The sequence below is a fragment of the Rhinolophus hipposideros genome, assembly GCF_964194185.1.
Source record: "Rhinolophus hipposideros genome assembly, chromosome: 7".
NCBI classification, from domain to species: domain Eukaryota; kingdom Metazoa; phylum Chordata; class Mammalia; order Chiroptera; family Rhinolophidae; genus Rhinolophus; species Rhinolophus hipposideros.
The window spans coordinates 52,682,644-52,701,588 of record NC_138053.1 but is presented as its reverse complement, the minus strand read 5'-3'; the positions used below and the strand labels follow the sequence as shown (position 1 = coordinate 52,701,588).

At 37.5% G+C, this 18,945-nt stretch overlaps 1 protein-coding gene across 1 annotated transcript in view; it reads right to left on the bottom strand.

Annotated features, from left to right (window-relative positions):
* Positions 1-18,590, bottom strand: part of ANKRD31 (ankyrin repeat domain 31) — a gene marked incomplete at its 3' end in the record, with an annotated part of 132,675 nt that extends 114,085 nt beyond the window's left edge. Inside the window, exons 1-2 of the mRNA XM_081053573.1 lie at positions 18,451-18,590; positions 9,065-9,138 (exon numbers count right to left, since the gene is read on the bottom strand). Of these exons, the coding sequence (XP_080909699.1) occupies positions 9,065-9,138; positions 18,451-18,554 (178 nt within the window). The 5' untranslated portion in view covers positions 18,555-18,590. The remainder of the gene's footprint in view (positions 1-9,064; positions 9,139-18,450) is intronic.
* Positions 18,591-18,945: the final 355 nt, after the last annotated feature.

Below are 18,945 nucleotides of genomic sequence, written 5' to 3'. Positions count from 1 at the left end.
CTAACAGACAAAAGCTCACATCAACCAATGAGGGCAAATTTTCTTTAACATCTTCCTACAGGCCCACAGTCCCTCCTGAGGGAGCAGTATACAACACGCTGAACCCCATGCTCACAGCAGAGACCTCGGAGGAAGGACTGAGGGAAGAAAGGTGAAAATGGCCGTTTAAAGCCTCACTGCCAAGCAGAGGACAGAAGGCTTAGGCGCGGAGCCTAGCCAACCGCTCCCTACCCTCCAAGAGCTCACCCCATCCCACCCTCCTGGTGCTGGAAGCTGAAGGGCAGCAGTGTCACATCAGAATATTGGCAGTTCTGAGAACTGTGGCCCACAGCCATGGACTCGTAGACCAACCAGCTCCAGCGAAGGGGAGGGAGCCTTGGGTGCAGGACTGGTTATGCTTGTGGTTGCCACCATTGCTCAGAGCCACCTCTCACAACCCATTCTGCCCCTGGCCCCACCTATCTGGGCGGATCCCTGCAGGGGTAAACAGAGCTGCTGAAACATACAGGCCCTGAATCTAGTGCAGGAAGAGCTTTGGAACTTCAGAAGCTCTCCGCATCCCCCAACGGAGGTGGTGCCCTGAGGCCCTGGAGACCTACTCACAGAGGAGAAGCCCACTTTCCAGGGAACCCCCCACCCCCATTGTGTGAGAAGCCAGAACAGTGCAGAGAAAATATAACACTACAGTGTGAGAGAGAATAAAAGGTTACAGTCGGAGAGAAAGTTCTACCAACACCTACTGGAAAGCAAAAGGAAGACCTCTCCCTACCAACCTGTTGCAGAATCCACTCCTGTAGACGCTTAGGAAGAGAAATAATAATTCATTAATTGCCATGAATAGCCAAGGTAATAAGGCAGCTCAGAAAGAAAATAAAAAGTCTCCAGAAAAGGAACTTAAAGACATGGAAATATGTGATTTAAATGACAGATAATTTAAGATTGCAGTTCTGAAAAAAACTAAACAAGATGTAAGAAAACACAGACAGGCAGTTTAATAAAGTCAGAAACACAATCAAAGAACAAAATGAACATTTTACCAAAGAGACTGAAATTTTTAAAAGAACCAAATAGAATTTCTGGAGATTAAGAACTCAGTAAAAGAAATGAAGAATGAAATAGCCAGCTTAGTTAATAGAGCTGACCAGATGAAGGAAAAAATCAGTGACATTGAAGATAAAAACCTGGAAATGCCACAGATGGAAGAAGAGAGAAACTTGAGAGTCAAAACAAAAGAAAGAACTCTATAAGAACTTTCTGACTCCATCAGAAAGAGCAATAAAGGAATAATGGGCATACTAGGAGAAGAAGAAAAGGAGAAGGGAACAGAGTATATTCAAACAAATAGTTGACGAGAACTTCCCAAGCTTGTGGAAAGAACTGGATCCTCAAATTCAAGAAGCAAATTGAATACCTAACTACCTCAATCCCAACAGGCCGTCTCCAAGGCACACTGCATTGAAGCTGTCAAAAATTAATGACAAAGAAAGAATCCTAAAGGCAGTCAGGGAAAAGAAGACGGTAATCTACAAAGGAAAGTCCATTAGATTATCATTAGATTTTTCAGCAGAAAGTCTACAAGCCAGGAAGGAGTAGAGTCAAATATTCAAACTATTGAAAGAGAGAAATCATGAGCCAAGAATAATATATCCAGCAGATATCCTTTAGATATGAAGGAGGAATAAAGACCTTTCCAGATATACAGAAGCTGAGGGAATTTTTCTAACACATGAACTGCACTACAAGAAACACTGAAGGAGGCTATTCGACCTAAAATAAAAAGCAAAAGAATACAAAACCATGAGTAGTATTATGTACAGACAGACAGATGCAGGAAATGGCATCCCCTACACTAAATAAGACACTATACATTTAAACATAACATACTGTGTAAAAAAGAAAAAAAAACACTTGAGGAAAAAGACAACTTGCTACTGCAGTGCAGAAATAAACTCACAGCATAAACAGGGATAATTTGTGACAACAAAAACATAAAAGGAGAAAGAGTAAAGGCCTGAATCGGCACAAGGGAATGGAGAAAGTAAGCATGCTGAAGAAAATGGAATATTCTAATTATGAAACTTTCTTTTACATAAACTTAATGGTAACCACTCAAAAACAAAAATCCAGAACTGAAATATATAACAAAAAAAGAAGAAACAGAGGGAAAAATCATAGAATACCTCCACACTGAAATAATAGTCAGCAACAAAAAGTCAAAGAAACAATGAAGACACAAAGCTACCAGAAAACCAAAGATAGAATGATAGGAAATCCTCACATATCAATAATCACCCTAAATGTAAATGGACTGAACTCACCAATAAAAAGGCACAGGGTAGCAGACTGGATCAAAAAACTAAACCCAACTATATGCTGCCTCCAAGAGACACATCTCAGCTCCAAGGACAAATATAGACTCAAAGTGAAAGGGTGGAAATTGACACTCCAAGAAAATGGTACCCAGAGAAAATTAGGTGTAAACATACTGGTATCACATGAAACAAACTTCAGGATAAAAAAGGAAACAAGAGACAAAAATGAACATTTCATAATGATAAAGGGGACTATACAACAAGAAGACATAACAGTCATCAATATTTATGTCCCTAATCAGGGAGCACCAACATATACCAAGCAACTACTAACAGAACTAAAGGGAGAAATTGACCAAAACACAATTATACAAGGGGAGCTAAATACATCATTGATGATAGATCATCCAAACAGAAAATAAAGAAATATCAGCCCTAAATGACACATTAGATGAAATGGATAAAATTGACATTTATAGAGCACTTCATCCTAGAACATCAGACTATGCATTCTTTTCTAGTGTACATGGAACATTCTCAAGGATAGACCATATATTGGGACATAAAACTAGCCTCAGCAAATTTAAGAAGACTGAAATCATACCAAGCATATTCTCTGACCACAATGCTTTGAAATTGGATATCAAATGCAAAAAGAAAGCAGGAAAAACCACAAATATGTGGAGATCAAACAAAATACTTTTAAAGAACAACTGGGTCAAAGAAGAAATAAGAGGAGAGATCAAAAGATACATAGAAACAAATGAGAATGAAAATACACTCTACCAAAATTTTTGAAATAAAGGGAAAGCAGTTTTAAAAGGGAAATTTATATTAAAATAGGCCTATCTCAAGAAAGAAGAAAAATCCCAGATAAATAGCCTCACATTACACCTTAAAGAACTAGAAAAAAGACCAAATGAAACCCAAAATCAGCAGAAGGTGGGAAATAATAAAAATCAAAGCAGAACTAAATGAAACAGAGAACAAAAAGACAACAGAAAAAATTAATGCAACAAAGAGCTGGTTCTTTGAAACGATTGATAAAATTGACAAACACTTGGCTAGGCTCACTAAGATAAAAAGAGAGAAGACACTAATTAACAAAATCAGAAATGAAAAAGGAGAAGTTATCACGGACACCACAGAAATACAAAGGATCATCCAAGAATACTATGAATATATGCCACCAAATTCAATAACCTAGAAGAAATGGACAAGTTATTAGAAACATATAGCCTTCCTAGGCTGAATCATGAAGAACTGGAAAATTTAAATAGACTGATCAACAGTAAGGAAATTGAATCATTCATCCGAAACCTTCCGAAAAGCAAAAGTCCAGACCAGATGGCTTCTCGAGTGAATTCTACCAAACATTCAAATAGGATCTAATACCGGTCCTACTCAAACTCTTCCAAAAAATTAAAGAAAAGACAATACTCCCTAACTCATTTTATGAGGCCAACATTACCCTGATAACAAAACCTGGTAAGGATAACACAAAAAAAGAAAATTACAGACCAATATCTCTGAAGAATACAAATGCAAAATCCTAAACAAAATTCTAGCAAATCGAATGCAACAATGCATTAAAAAAATTATACATCACAACCAAGTGGGGCTCATCCCAGGGCACAGGGATGGTTCAACATATGCAAATTGATCAATGTGATACACAACATAACCAAAATGAAGGACAAAAATCATACGATTATATCAACAGATGCAGAAAACGCATTTGACAAGATACAACATCCATTTAAAATTAAAACAATAAAATGGGCAAAGAAGGAAAATACCTTAACATAATAAAGGCCATACATGACAAACCCTCAGCTAATATAATTAATGGTTAAAAAACTGAAGCCCTTTGCTCTACGTTCAGGAACACCACAGGGCTGTTCCCTATCACCTCTGCTTTTCAATATAATATTGGAAGTCCTAGCCAGAGCAATCAGGCAAGAGAAAGGAATAAAAGGCATCCAAATTGGAAATTAAGAAGTTAAATTGTCACTCTTTGCAGAGAACATGATGCTATATATAGAAACCCTAAAGATTCCATCACAAAGCTATTAGAAACAATCAATGAATACAGTAAAGTTGCTGGCTACAAAATCAATATACAAAAGTCCATTGCATTCCTATATACTAACAATGAAACCTTAGAAAAAGAAATTAAAAAAAAACAATTCCTTTTAAATTGCAACAAAAAGAATAAAATACCTAGGAATAAACTTAACCAAGGATGTGAAAGACCAATACACTGAAAACTATAAGACATTTTTAAGAGAAACTGAAGAAGACACAAAGAAATGGAAAGACATTCCGTATTCATGGATTGGAAGAATCAACATAGTTAAAACGGCCATATTACCCAAAGCAATATACAGATTTAATGCAATCCCCATCAAAATCCCAATGGCATTGTTTAAAGAAATAGAACAAAAATCATCAGATTTGTATGGAACCACAAAAGACCCTGAATAGCCAAAGCAAGCCTAAGAAAAAAGTACAATGCTGGAGGTATCACACTCCCTGACTTCAGCTTGTACTACAGGGTTACAATAATCAAAACAGCATGGTATTGGCAGAAAAACAGACACCCAGACCAATGGAACAGAATCAAGAACCCAGAAATAAACCCACATAAATACAGAAGATAATTTTCAACAAAGAAGCCATTGGAGAAAAGACAGCCTCATCAATAAATGGTGGAGAATTGTAAAGTGACGTGCAAAAGAATGAAATTAGACTGCTATCTGTCACTGTGTACCAAAATTAATTCAAAATGGATCAAAAACCTAAACATAAGACTTGAAACAACAAACTGCATAGAAGCAAACATAGGTACTAAATTTATGGACCTTGGGTTTAAAGAGGATTTTACGAATTTGATTCCAAAAGCAAGGGAAGTGAAAGGTAAAAAGCTTCTGCACAGCAAAAGAAACCATAGACAATATAAAGAGGCAACCAACCAAATGGGAGATTTTTGCAAACAATGCCTCCAATAAGGGGCTAATATCCAAAATATCTAAGGAACTCACACAACTCAAAAACAAAAAAACAAACAACCCAATTAAAAAATGGGCAGAGGACCTGAAGAGACATTTCTCCAAAGAGGACGTACAAATGGCCAATAGGCCAATATGACCAAAATGAAAAAATGCTCAGTATCACTAATCATCAGAGAAATACAAATAAAAACCACAATGAGATATCACCAGTTAGAGTGGCTATCATCAACAAGACAAATAATAACAAGTGTCGGAGAAGCTGTGGAGAAAAAGGAACCCTTACATACTGTTGGTGGGAATGCAGATTGGTGCAGCCGCAATGGAAAGCAGTGTGGAGATTCCTCAGAAAAATAAAAATAGAATTATTATATGACCTAGCTATCCCTCTCTGGAGTATCGACCCAAAAAATCTGAAAACATTAATCCGTAAAGATATATGTGCTCCGATGTTCACTGCAGCTTTATTTACAGTGGCCAAGACATGGAAACAACCAAAGTGTCCTTTGATAGATGAATGGATAAAGAAGTTGTGGTATATATACACAATGGAATACTATTCTGCTATAAGAAAAGATGAAAAAATACCATTTGCGACAACATAGATGGATTGTGAGATTATAATGCTAAGAGAAATAAGCCAAGACACAAAAAATAGAGAACCATGTGATTTCACTGATACGTGGTATATAAAACTGAAAACAACAAAAGAACAAGAAAAACAAATGAAGAAACAAAACTCACAGACATGGACAATAGTTTAGTGGTTACCAGAGGGTAAGGGGGTAGGGGCGTGGTAGATGAGGGTAAAAGGGATCAAATATATGGTGATGGAAGAGAACTGAGTCTGGGTGCTGAACACACAATGTTATATATAGATGATGTATTACAGAATTGTACACCTTAAATCTATGTAACTTTGCTAACAATTGTCACCCCAATAAACTTTAATTAAAAAAAAAAAAACGATAGAAGAGTGTAAATTGGAAGCTTGCGGTGAATAAAGTCTCATACTTCACTGAGCTTGCTTTGTTTCCAAAGACACTTAGGATGAATGTTGTAGTCAGCTACTCTGTGTAGGAGGAGATCTTCCCGACCAGATATAGAAATGCACTAAAAGCAAAGGTTGATAAAATAATGTAGTGATGGCATAGAAGTAGAAACAGTCAAATAGATCAATGAAACAAAACAAAAAGTGGGAAACAGACCTATATATATCTGGGAATTTAACATATAACAATAATGGTATTTTTTTTTTTTTTAAGATTTTATTGGGGAAGGGGAACAGGACTTTATTGGGGAACAGTGTGCACTTCCAGGCCCCTTCTCCAAGTCAAGTCGCTGTCCTTTCAATCTCAGCCGTGGAGGGTGCCATTCAGCCTCAAGTTGTTGTCCTTTCAGTCTTAGTTGTGGAGGGCACAGCTCAGCTCCAGGTCCACCCGCCGTTCCCAGCCGCAGGGGGCGCAGCCCACCATCCCTTGCGGGAGTCGAACCGGCAACCTTGTGGTTGAGAGACCGCGCTCCAACCAACTGAGCCATCCGGGAGCTCAGCGGCAGCTCAGCTCAAGGTGCCGTGCTCAATCCTAGTTGCAGGGGGCAGAGCCCACCATCCCCTGCGGGACTCGAGGAATTGAACTGGCAACCCTGTGGTCGAGAGCCCACTGGCCCATGTGGGAATCGAACCGGCAGCCCTCGGAGCCAGGAACATGGAGCTCCAACTGCCCGAGCCACCGGGCCGGCCCCAACAATAATGGTATTTTAAACAGTGGCAAAAAAAATAAACCGTGGCACCAAGATGGGTTATGCAAAAAATAGCATTGGGGCAATTCGTTAACCATTTGAAAAAATAAAATTAGAGACCTACCTTCCCATGTGGCAAAATATTCCAAAGAAATTAAAGATGTAAGTGTAAAAACTATAAATATAATAATTGGAAATAAAGATAAAATATTTTCATGGTCTTGAGGTAGGTAAACTAAGTTTCTAAGTTTATAAAAAACTACAAAACCCTAAAAGAAAACACTGACAGATTTTGTTACAGAAAAACTTAAAACTTCTGCAATACAAAATATATCATGAATAACATTAAAAGATAACTAGAAAAAAAAAGATATCTAAGGTAAACTGGCTAAAACTATTTGCAACATATATACGACAAAGGTTTGTTATCTTTAATATGTAAAATGCTCTTATAAATCCTTTGAAAGCAGAATACATTCTTTAGATGCAATCCTAATTTTAGCTAGTTCGTCTAAGGAAATAATTTCAAAAGTATGCAAACGTGTAAGCATTACAATATTTGATAGAGTACTGAGAAATGTTGAAAATATAGTCAATATTTTGTCTATAAATAAGAGTATATTCATACAAAGGAATAATATGTAGCAAATTGAAAGGCTGAGGTAAATCAATATAACAAGGAAAGAAATATAATATATAGTAAAATATCAATTATGAAAAGAGATATTTATTAGGTTGGTGCAAAATTATCGCTTTTGCAATTATTTTCAATTGCAAAAACCGCAATTACTTTTGCACCAACCTAATATATTGACATACGAAGTCTAAAAGGACATACATATGCTACACACTAGCAATTGTTGGGAGTGGAATTGTAGGCAAGAATAGAGGACGGGACCTTTGATTGTCTACATAATTACGTATTTTAAAATATTTTATACTTCTAATAATTAGCAAAAATAATAAATATTCTTTTTATTTGGAAAAGAAAAGGAAAACAAAAGAAAAAAAAACTTGCTGGAAATATTAGAACAGACTTCTTTTTCCTAGTAGCACTTTATACATTGTAAGAATATATTCTTAAGAAAAGCATTACACACTGTCCCTTCCAATTACAAGTAGGAAAAACTACTCTAAGATGAAACTGTAATTTACCTTTTGGGGTATCAGGTGAAATGATGTACAATGAAAAGACTTGTGAACTACATAAAAGAAGATCTTCATGGTGTTTAGGATATATTTTCTTCTATTCTACACCTATATCCAGTCATCCTCCAAAATGAAAAATGCTCACAGGAAGAAATAAGGAAATAACCTACCATTTAAACAGCTACTGCAGAATCGATCCTTTTGAATAGTAACAATTAGATTTTTCTAGAAGCATTTAAAATGACTTAGAAGTAGACTCAGGAAGTATAGAGAATTGGTAGGTGAAAAGGCACTTTTCAAAATATATATAACTGGACTTACTGTGTGACTATACTAACTAGACTAGGTTAACTAGACGATGTTAACTATCATTTCACAATATATGCAAATATCGAATCATTATGTTGTACACCTGCAATTACTGTCAATTATATCTCAATAAAAATAAGAGAATAAAATAAAAATAAGTAAAAAATATATACCAAGGATATAATTTTGTCTAAAAGAATCAGATTGGTTATTTAAAATTACTGTTTACTTTTGTAAACAGGCAGACTCTAGGGTTAAGCTGGAGATTTGGTGGGGAGCGAGAAGAGCTATCTGAATACTACTTCCACATCTCTGTAGCTCTCTCTCGGAGATGTAAACATCTTCCAGAAGTTACAATTGCCATTGCTATCCTTATAGTAATAGACAGACTTTAACAGACTTTAGAGTCTATTACGGATTACTATAAGAAACCATGTAAACCGTGTTTAAGAACAATACTAAATATAAAAGAAGAAGTTAATGGAATAATTAACACCAGTGGGAAATTAAAGGGACTAGTTAATGAAAAGAATTATTTCTCACCTTCACATGTTCCACTTATACCAGGATGGAGGCTGAATTCAGATCTAAGAGATGTGTCTTGATCAAAGAGCAACCTTTCAAGTACGAAAAAAGAAGGTACAGACTGTTATCACGTTTCCTAAACAAAGATTAACAATTTAACTGTCATTTTTAAATTATACCTAAACTTGCTAAAATTCTTTTTTTTTGGGGGGGGGGAAATTCTTAATTAGACGACTATGTACCCTTTAATTAAAAACTTATCCAAGATGAAAAATATATATTCATATGGTCATCCTCATGTTTACAAATATTCTGTTATTTTATTTTTTTAATTTTTATTGGGTAACAGTGTGTTTCTCCAGGACCCATCAGCTCCAAGTCAAGTCGTTGTCCTTCAATCTAGTTGCAGGGGGCACAGCCCACCATCCCATGTGAGAACTGAACCGGCAACCTTGTTGTTAAGGGCTGGCACGCTAACCAACTGAGCCATCCGGCTGCCCTATTCTGTTATTTTTTAAGAAGTGAGAGCAAGGGACAAATATCAATACAGTTATTCAACAGAGATGAAATGATTTAAGGGACAAGTGCTGATGGGATTTTTCCTTCATATTTTTCTATGCCGCAGAGAATTTGAGATTAAAATCCCAAGGTTAAATCTGAGTGTATATTCTCCGAATATGTGATGATAGAATTTCTTTAATTTTTGGATTCACATCTTACTATGTTCTAAGCAGCACAAAGGTAACAAAGAGAGAAGACACACATGGTCCTTGTCCTCAAAAAGCTTCAAATCCAGTGAAGGATACAAAAACTAAGAAATAGCAATGATACACCATGGTCAGTATGCTACTAGGCAGATTTAAGGGCTTATCCTTTTTGTTTAGAAAACCTTTACAGAATTCAAAAATGTGCAAAGGACTTGAATAGACATTTCCCTGAAGAGGATACAAAAATGACCAATAAGCACATAAAAAGATATTCAACACTATCAAACATTAGCGAAATGCAAATCAAAACCACAATGAGGTATCACTTCACACCCATTAGGATGGTTATAATAAAAAACAAACACAAAATAACAAGGGCTGACAAGAATATGGAGAAACTGTAACTCTTGTATATCGCTGATGGGAACAGAAAATGGTACAGCTACTGTGGAAAACTGTAGTATGGTGGTTCCTCAAAAAATCAGACACAGAACTACCATTTGATCCAGTAATTCCATTTCTGGGTATGCATACAAAATAACTGAAAGCAGAGAATTGAACAGGTATTTGTACATCCATGTTTATAGAAGCATTATTCACAGTAGCCAAAGGTGGAAGCAACCCAAGTGTCCTTCGATGGATGATTGGATAAACAAAATGTGGTATACACATACAACGGAATATTATTCAGCCTTAAAAAGGAAGGAAATGCTGATATGCTACAACCTGAATAAACCTTAAAGACATTATACTAAGTAAAATAAGCCAGACACAAAAGGGCAAATATTGTACAACTCCACTTACATAAGGTACCTAGAGTAGTTAAATACATAAAGACAGAGAGTGGAACGGCGGTTACCAGGGGCTGCGGCCAGGGAGGAATGGGGAGTGACTGTTTAATGAGCAGATTGTCAGTTTAGGAAAATGAAAAAGTTCTGGAGATAGATAGTGCTGATGGTTGCACAACAATGTGATTGTACTTAATGACACTGAACTATACCGTGGAACCTCGGTTTTCTAACGTAATCCGTCCGGAAATCCATTCGAGTTCTGAAACATTCGAAAACCGAGGTGCGGTTTCCCCATAGAAAGTCATGCAAAATGGATTAATCCATTCCAGACCTTTAAAATCAACCCCTAAAACTGCAAATTTTAGTGTGAATTTTACTATCTAATGATACCATAGACCCATAAAACTTACGGCGTTCGTAAACTGAAATGTTCATCAATGGAGACGTTCAAAAACTGAGGTACCACTGTACTTAAAAATGGTTAAAATGGTAAAATCTACATTATATTTCATATTTTACCACAGTAAATAAGATTCTTTTTAAAAATCCTTTCCAGAATCGAAGAATGTAAGAGTATACTAAGGCATGAATACATGATTTGCCACTAAGGTTTTTTGTTGTTATTTACTTACTTATTCATTTATTTCTTGTTATTTACTTACTTATTCATTTTACTTTTTTATGGAAAATTACAAACACCAAACAAAACCAAAAAAGAGTGACAATAGCATACTCATCATCAAGGTTCAACAATTATCAGTACACAGACAATCTTGTTTCCTCTATAATCCTTCTGCCAACCTCTCTACCCACCCTGTTGATCTCCCACAGGATTATTTTGAAGCAAATTCTGGACATTGTATTCCATTTCACCCGGAAATATTTCAGTATGCAACTCTAAAAGACAAGGACTCTTTTCAAACACAACTGTAATAATCACACCTTTAAACACAACCATAATTATCATACCTAAAAAGAGCCAATAATTCCTTAATATTATTACATTTCCAGGCTGTAGTAAGCAGCCTCGGAAAGAGCTTCTGGCATGTATGCCCTGTGTAAACTCCTCCCTTGAGTATGGACAGGATGCAGTGACTCCTCTAAGGGACAGAACACAGCAAATATGTTGGGATGTTATTTCTGAGATTAGGTTACAAAAAGACACTTCCATCTTGCTCTCCTTCTCTTATCCTTTTGCTTCTTCTCTCTCATGGAAACCAGTTCTCCATGTTGTGAAATGCCCTGTGGAGAAGCCGATGTGGCAAGAAAGTTAGGAAGGCCTCCAGCCAGCAGTCAGAGCTCAACAGCCAGAAAGGAATTGAATCTAACAACAACCGTGTAGGAAGTGGATCTTTCCCATGAAGCCTTGAAATGAACGCACCTTCTGAGTTCCTGAGTGTGATGACCCAGTTAAGCCACTCCTGAATTCCTGACCCACAGAAACTACAAGATAATAAATGTTTATTGTTTCAAGATGCTAAGTTTTGAAGTTGTTATACAACAACGGAAAGCTAATAAACAGATTGTAGTCACATTTCCTCAGCTGTTTTTTACAGTCGTTTTGTTCAAATCGGGATCCAAACAAGGGGCACACATTGAGTTTAGTTGCTACCATGTTTCCCCGAAAATAAGACCGGGTCTTATATTAATTTTTGCTCCAAAGGATACATTAGGGTTTATGTTCAGGAGATGTCATCCTGAAAAATCATGCTAGGGCTTATTTTTCAGTTAGGTCTTATTTTCGGGGAAACACGGTATATCTCTTAAGTCTCTCTTTAAATCTATAAATTACCCCCTACTTTCCCCCAACCCTTTGCAATTTATTTGTCGCAGAAACTGGGTTATTTTTCCTGAAGTTTCCCACATTTTGGATTTCCTCATTGCAAGTCATCTAACAGGTTCCTCTGTCCTGTATATTTCCTGTAAACTGGTTATTAGATCTATAGGTTTGATCTAATTCAAGTTCAGTTTGGGAAAGCATATGTGTACTTCCTTCAGGAGATAATAAAAGTGTGGTGGGAAAGGTAATCTTATGTATACAGTCTTTCAACGCCCTCTCACCCTTGAGCTTGGAACACTTTCTTCCCAAGAGATAGAGTCCTCTCAACCTGGATCTATCCTTGTGTGGGAATACCTTTCCCTGTTTTCAGACTCAATGTATATACACTCCTTTGTTCTGTTTAAGCATATGTGTCATATGGTACCTGGACGACCCCGCTACTATATCTGTCTTATGTGGGGAGAGGATGAAGTCCTTCGTTCTGTGGCACAAGAGGGGTGCATGCAGGTCAGTGGCCCTGCATTAGCTGCAGAGAGTGACTGCTGGCCATGGGGGACCAATGTCCACTGCTGAGGCTGATCTTGTTCTGTCTCTTCTCTATGTAAGTAAAGTGTTGTTCCAGACGGTGCTTGACTGCATTGAGTGTTCCTGGGTGACTCCGATACCAAGATGTAATAGGCAGAAGTGTCTGGATTTCTACTCTAGGTGATAGGCAACAGATGCCACTTGCTCATCAGTATGGTTGTCACTCATTTTGTAATATTAGTGACCACTGATGACCATTACCTAGGTCTACTATTCATGATTAGGAGTATATAAGATTGTGATATTCTACTTGATCACTTTCTTTATTTATTAATGGAAATACTTCATATTTCAAGAAAAACTCTCACTCATCAACTATACAATTATTTTCCATCAAGCAGTATTACTCAGCCAGATTGCTTAGCTACAGTTTGCATAGGAAAAGCAAGATAAATGCCTGCTTCTTTCTCTTTCTTTACTGGTTTTCAGAATATTGAAATAAGTTTTTAAAGTTCATTACAAACTCATAGATTTAAATCCAGTGCTGTTTTTGTTCTTGTCAATGTTCAAATTATCCTATTTTTAGCTAGCGGGAGCCTCTTCAAAGTGGCTCATGGGTTGTTTGACATGAACCCACTTGTTGTAGACTGAATTGTGTTCTCCTGTATTCCCAGATTTATATGTTGTATCGCTAACCTACATAACTACATTTGGAAATAGGGCCTTTAAGGAGGCAATTACGGTTAAATAAGGTCATAAGGGTAGGACCCTAATCTAAAATGACTGGTGTCTAATAACAATCTAATAGGAAGAGAGACACAAGAATGCATGCATACAGAGGAAACACCGTATGAGGACACAGTGAGAAGGCAGCCATCTACAAGCCAAGGAGAAAGCCCTCGGGAGAAAGCAATCCTGCTTCTTAGACTTCCAGCTTCTAGAATGGTGAGAAAATAAATTTCTGTTGGTTAAGCCACCCAGTCTGAGGTATTTTTGTGGCAGCCAGAGCAGACAAATAACACTACTAATGTTCCCTAGCTTCCAAGGATAAGATATTCCATGCTCATCTTATACATCTTCTCCCTTAGACCTAAAACTGGTTATTTCTCATGAAACTTTGGCTCCTTTAAATGGGCTATCACATTTAGAGTTCACAATACTAATATTTATCACTAACAACGTGATTGTTGAAAAAAAGCTATTTTGCAGTTCTTTGTTTCCTTGCAGTATATCTCATTTGGCATGTACAGCTAAATTCTATGTTTTAAAAGCATTTAATTCCTTTTTGTGTAATTATGCTGCCAAATTAATACATAATTAGATTCACTTATTTCATCTTGCTTTTGCCTTTTTAAGAATTTTTTTGTGTGTTGATTTAATTTTGTCTTATTACATAAACCATTTACATCATTCCAAAGACAAATGTATAAAAGATCTATTTAGAGAAGTCTAGCATCTATCTCTGTCCTTCATCCACCTGTTCTCTTCTTTCCCATTTTTTAAAATTATATGGTTTAGCCTTCCAGGAGGGAGTGGAATGAAATATTCAAACTATTGAAAGAGAGAAATACCAGTCAAGAATAATATCTCCTGGAAAGTTATCCTTTTGATATGAAGGAGGAATAAAGACCTTTCCAAATATACAGAAGCTAAGGGAATGTTCTACCACAAGGCCTGCATCACAGGAAATACTGAAGGACATTATTCTACCTGAAACAAAAAGACAAAAGGATAGAAAACTATGAGTAAGATTACTTACAGACAGACAAAAGCAGGAAATGGCAACACCTACACAGAACAGGGCACTATATACTTAAACATAACAAAGGGTAAAGAAGATAAAAACATAAGAAAAGAAAATAAGAAGACTACAATTTGCTACTACAACTCAGAAATGAACTCACAGCATAAATAGAGATAATTTGTGACAACAAAAAACAAAAGGGGAGAGAGTATAGGTATGAATTTGCAAAGGGGAATGAAGATACATGCTGGAGAAACAGGACTACTATATACATAAAACTTTCTTTTAAATAAACTTTATGGCAACCAACCAAAACAAATCCAGAACTAAGACACATAACATTAAAAAAGAGGAAAAAGTCATAGGCACCACCAAACTAAATTAACAGACAGAAACACAAAGGCAATGAAAAAACGGAGACACGGAGCTACCAGAAAATAAAAGATAAAATGGCAATACGAAATCCTCATACATCAATAGTCTAAATGTAAGTGGACTCAACTCACCAATAAAAAGGCACAGAGTAGTAGCAGACTGGATCAAAACACAAAACCCAACCATATACTGCCTCCAAGAGACACATCTGAACTACAAGGACAAATATAGACTCAAAGGGTGGAAAACAATACTCCAAGTAAATGACATCCAGAGAAAAGCAAGTGTAGTCATTCTTTTATCTGACAAAACAGACTTCAGGATAAAAGAGGAACAAGAGACAAAGGACAGTTCATAGTGATAAAAGGAAAATACAACAAGAAGACATAACACTTATCAATATGCTCCCAATCAGACAGCACCAAAATATATAAAGCAATTACTAACAGAACTAAAGGAAGAAACTGACAAAAACACAATTGTAGTACGGGACCTATACACATCATTGACAGCTATGGATTGATTATTCAAACAGAAAATTAATAAGGAAATATCAGCCTTAAATGACACATTAGGCCAAATGGTCATAATTGATAGTTACAGAGCATTTCATCCTACAACACCAGACTACATATTCCTTAGTGCACACAGAACATTCTTAAGGATAGACTATATGCTGGGACACAAAGCTAGCCTCAGCAAATTTAAGAAGATTGAAATCATACCAAGCATATTCTCCAATCACAATGCTTTGAATTTGGAAATCAACTGCTAAAAGAAAGGGGGAAAAACCACAAATACACGGAGATTAAACAACATGTCACTAAAGAATGACATTTCTTCAAATAAAAGGAGAGATCAAAAGATACACAGAAATAAATGAGAATGAAAATACATTGTATTAAAATTATTGGGATGCAGGCGAAAGCAGATAAGTGGGAAATTTATATCATTACAGGCCTATCTCAAGAACAAGAAAAATCTCAAATAAACAACCTAACATTACAACTTAAAGAACCAGAAAAAGAAGAACAAATGAAATCCAAAGTCAGCAGTAGAAAGGAAATAATAAAAATTAAAGGAGAACTAAATAAAATAGAGAAAAAAAGACAACAGAAAAAATTAATGCAACAAAGTGCTGGTTCTTTGAAAAGATTAATAAAATTGACCTTGGCTAGACTCACTAAGAAAAAAGAGTAGGGGCTGGTCCGGTGGCTCAGGCGGTTAGAGCTCCATGCTCCTAATTCCGAAGGCTGCCGGTTCAATTCCCACATGGGTCAGTGGGCTCTCAACCACAAGGCTGCCAGTTCAACTCCTCAACTCCCGCAAGGGGTGGTGGGCAACTAAAATTGAAGACGGCACCTTGAGCTGAGCTGCCGCTGAGCTGCCGCTGAGCTGCCGCTGAGCTCCCGGATGGCTCAGTTGGTTGGAATGCGTCCTCTCAACCACAAGGTTGCCGGTTTGACTCCCACAAGGGATGGTGGGCTGTGCCCCCCTGCAACTAGAAACGGCAACTGGACCTGGAGCTGAGCTGCGCCCTCCACAACTAAGACTGAAAGGACAACAACTTGACTTGGAAAAAAGTCCTGGAAGTAAACACTGTTCCCCAATAAAGTCCTGTTCCCCTTCTCCAATAAAATCTTAAAAAAAAAAAAAAAATCAATACCCTCTAGAGGATTTTAACAGAACAGAGTCCAGTACATAATGTTCAAAATATACAGGATATAATCCAGAATTACTCAACATGAAAAGAATAAGAAAATCTGATTAACTGTTGAGAAAAGATCATTAACAGACGTCCCCCTCCAGCCCCATGATCCAGATGTTGGAATTATACACATAAGACAAAGACTTTAAAGCAGCTATTATAACATTGACATTCTCAGCAAAGAAATAAAAACTATAAAAGAGAATCAGATGGAAATTTTAGAAGAGAAAATTGTAATATCTGAAATTAAAAATTCACTAGATGGGCTCAACAACAGAATGGAGATGACAAAGGAAAGAAACCTGAAGATAGAGCAATAGAAATTATAGTCTGAAGAATTGAGAGGAAAAAATTAATAGAGTCTCAGGGATCTGGGAGACAATAACAAAAGGTCTAACATTCATGTCATTTAAAGTCCCAGAAGAAGAGAAGAAATTGCTACAGAAAAAAACCTATATGAAGAAATTGTAACAGAAAACTTCCCAAGTTTGGTGAAAGACATAAATTTACAGATTCAAGAAGCTCCGTAAACCCCAAACAGAAAAACACAAAGAATATCATGCCCACACGCATCATAATCAAACTGCTAAGAACCAAAGATGGACCACAGAGCACAGCACAAGGGAGTTTTTGTTTTGTTTTGTTTTGTTTAAGTAATAGAACTGTTCCAGATCTTATCATGGTGGTTATGATTCCATGTATTAGTCAAAATGTTCTCTGTACATCAACAAGAGCAAAGATTACTCTGTGTGTGTGTGTGTGTGTGTGTGTGTAAATAAATAAATGAGCCAGAAACCTGGGTGTCAGTCTCCTATCTAATCTATCATCACCTCCTGATAAATTTACTTTCTAAAGATTTTTCAAGTTTGCCCTTTTTCCTCCATTCCCACTGTTCCTTCCTAGTTGAGCTCTTGTCATCTCAGTCTGTGACTACTTTTATCCCAAAGCTAACCTTCATAGGCTTGCTTTGCAGAAACTGATCCTGACTCCAAAAGTATCAACTTTAACCTGGAAGCTTGTTAGAAACGCAGAATCTCAGACCCCCCCCCCAGAACTCCTGCATTAGAATCCACACTTTAATGGGATTCTGAGTGATTTCTAGTCCCTAGACTAGGGCATTCCAGAGTGAACAAAAATCTGATTATGATGTTCCTCCACTCAATATCTTACAAGGACCCTACTAGGACACACACAGGATAAGTGAGGCCTTACATGATCTCACCCCACCTTCCTCTCCAGGCTCATCTTTCATCACTTCCCACCTCACCCTTTAACACGTCATTAAGACTTTTCCGTAAATATAGTACTGAGAACTAGATATGTTCAAAGTTTTGATGAACTGAGCTACCATCTTTTTGATTCTTATAAAACTATCCATTTCCAGTTTGAGGGTAACCCGTTCTCCCATCACATTCTTTTCCTTAGAGAAATTAGGCTAACCATCTCCTAGACCAGAGGTACCAGTTGCTTGAAGCAAAATGTATTTGAGGAGTTCAGATCCAAGACTGTTTTGCCTGTGCAAAAGGATTTACAGCCCCAGGTTAAGAGGAAAGGCTTTTTTGTTTTAATGCCATAAAGCCATGTACGATAAAGCTGTTTGTCTTAAGTTGGGGGGCGAAAGGGGGGGCTTGTTCATTTACAAGTGCTTCCGTAGTTCAGGCCTGGCTGGCCCACAAAGCTCTCATCCTGCCCGTGACCCTAAATTCACCTAGTAAGAATCTACTCAGATCTCAGAGGGCCCCTTTCTCCAACACCCGGCGCTAAGAGTGGTCACCTTCTCCAGGGCAGCTCCTCTTCTTCCAGGTCACTCTCCATCACCGACCCCTCTATCACCGTTTCATCACTGTCCCAGTCTAGGGCCTGGGCACCTTCCTCCATCTTCGCCTCAGTCTTTTTCTTTTAATCCTCCTTCTCTAATTCTCCCTTTCCCACAAAAAAAAAAAAAAAAGAAAGAAAGAAAGAAAGAAAAGAAAGAAAAAAGAAAAAGAAAAGGACTTTCTAAGGGCTAAGGGAAATTATGAGTTAAAAATAAAATTTGTGGCGGGAGCCGAGCGTTGCACCGCAGGCTGAGGGCGTAGAAGGGACAGCTAGAGGCTTCCTGGGCTTGGCCGGCCGGCGAGGCCGTCTCGCCCCACGCAACCGGCAGGGGGAGCCACGCGCCCACGTCGGAGCCGCGCGCCGCGAGCTCACACCCCTCACCCGCTACCCCTCCCGCGGCCGGAAGTGGGCGGGGCACTCCGCGGGTACTGAGTTTCCGGGCTGTGTGGGG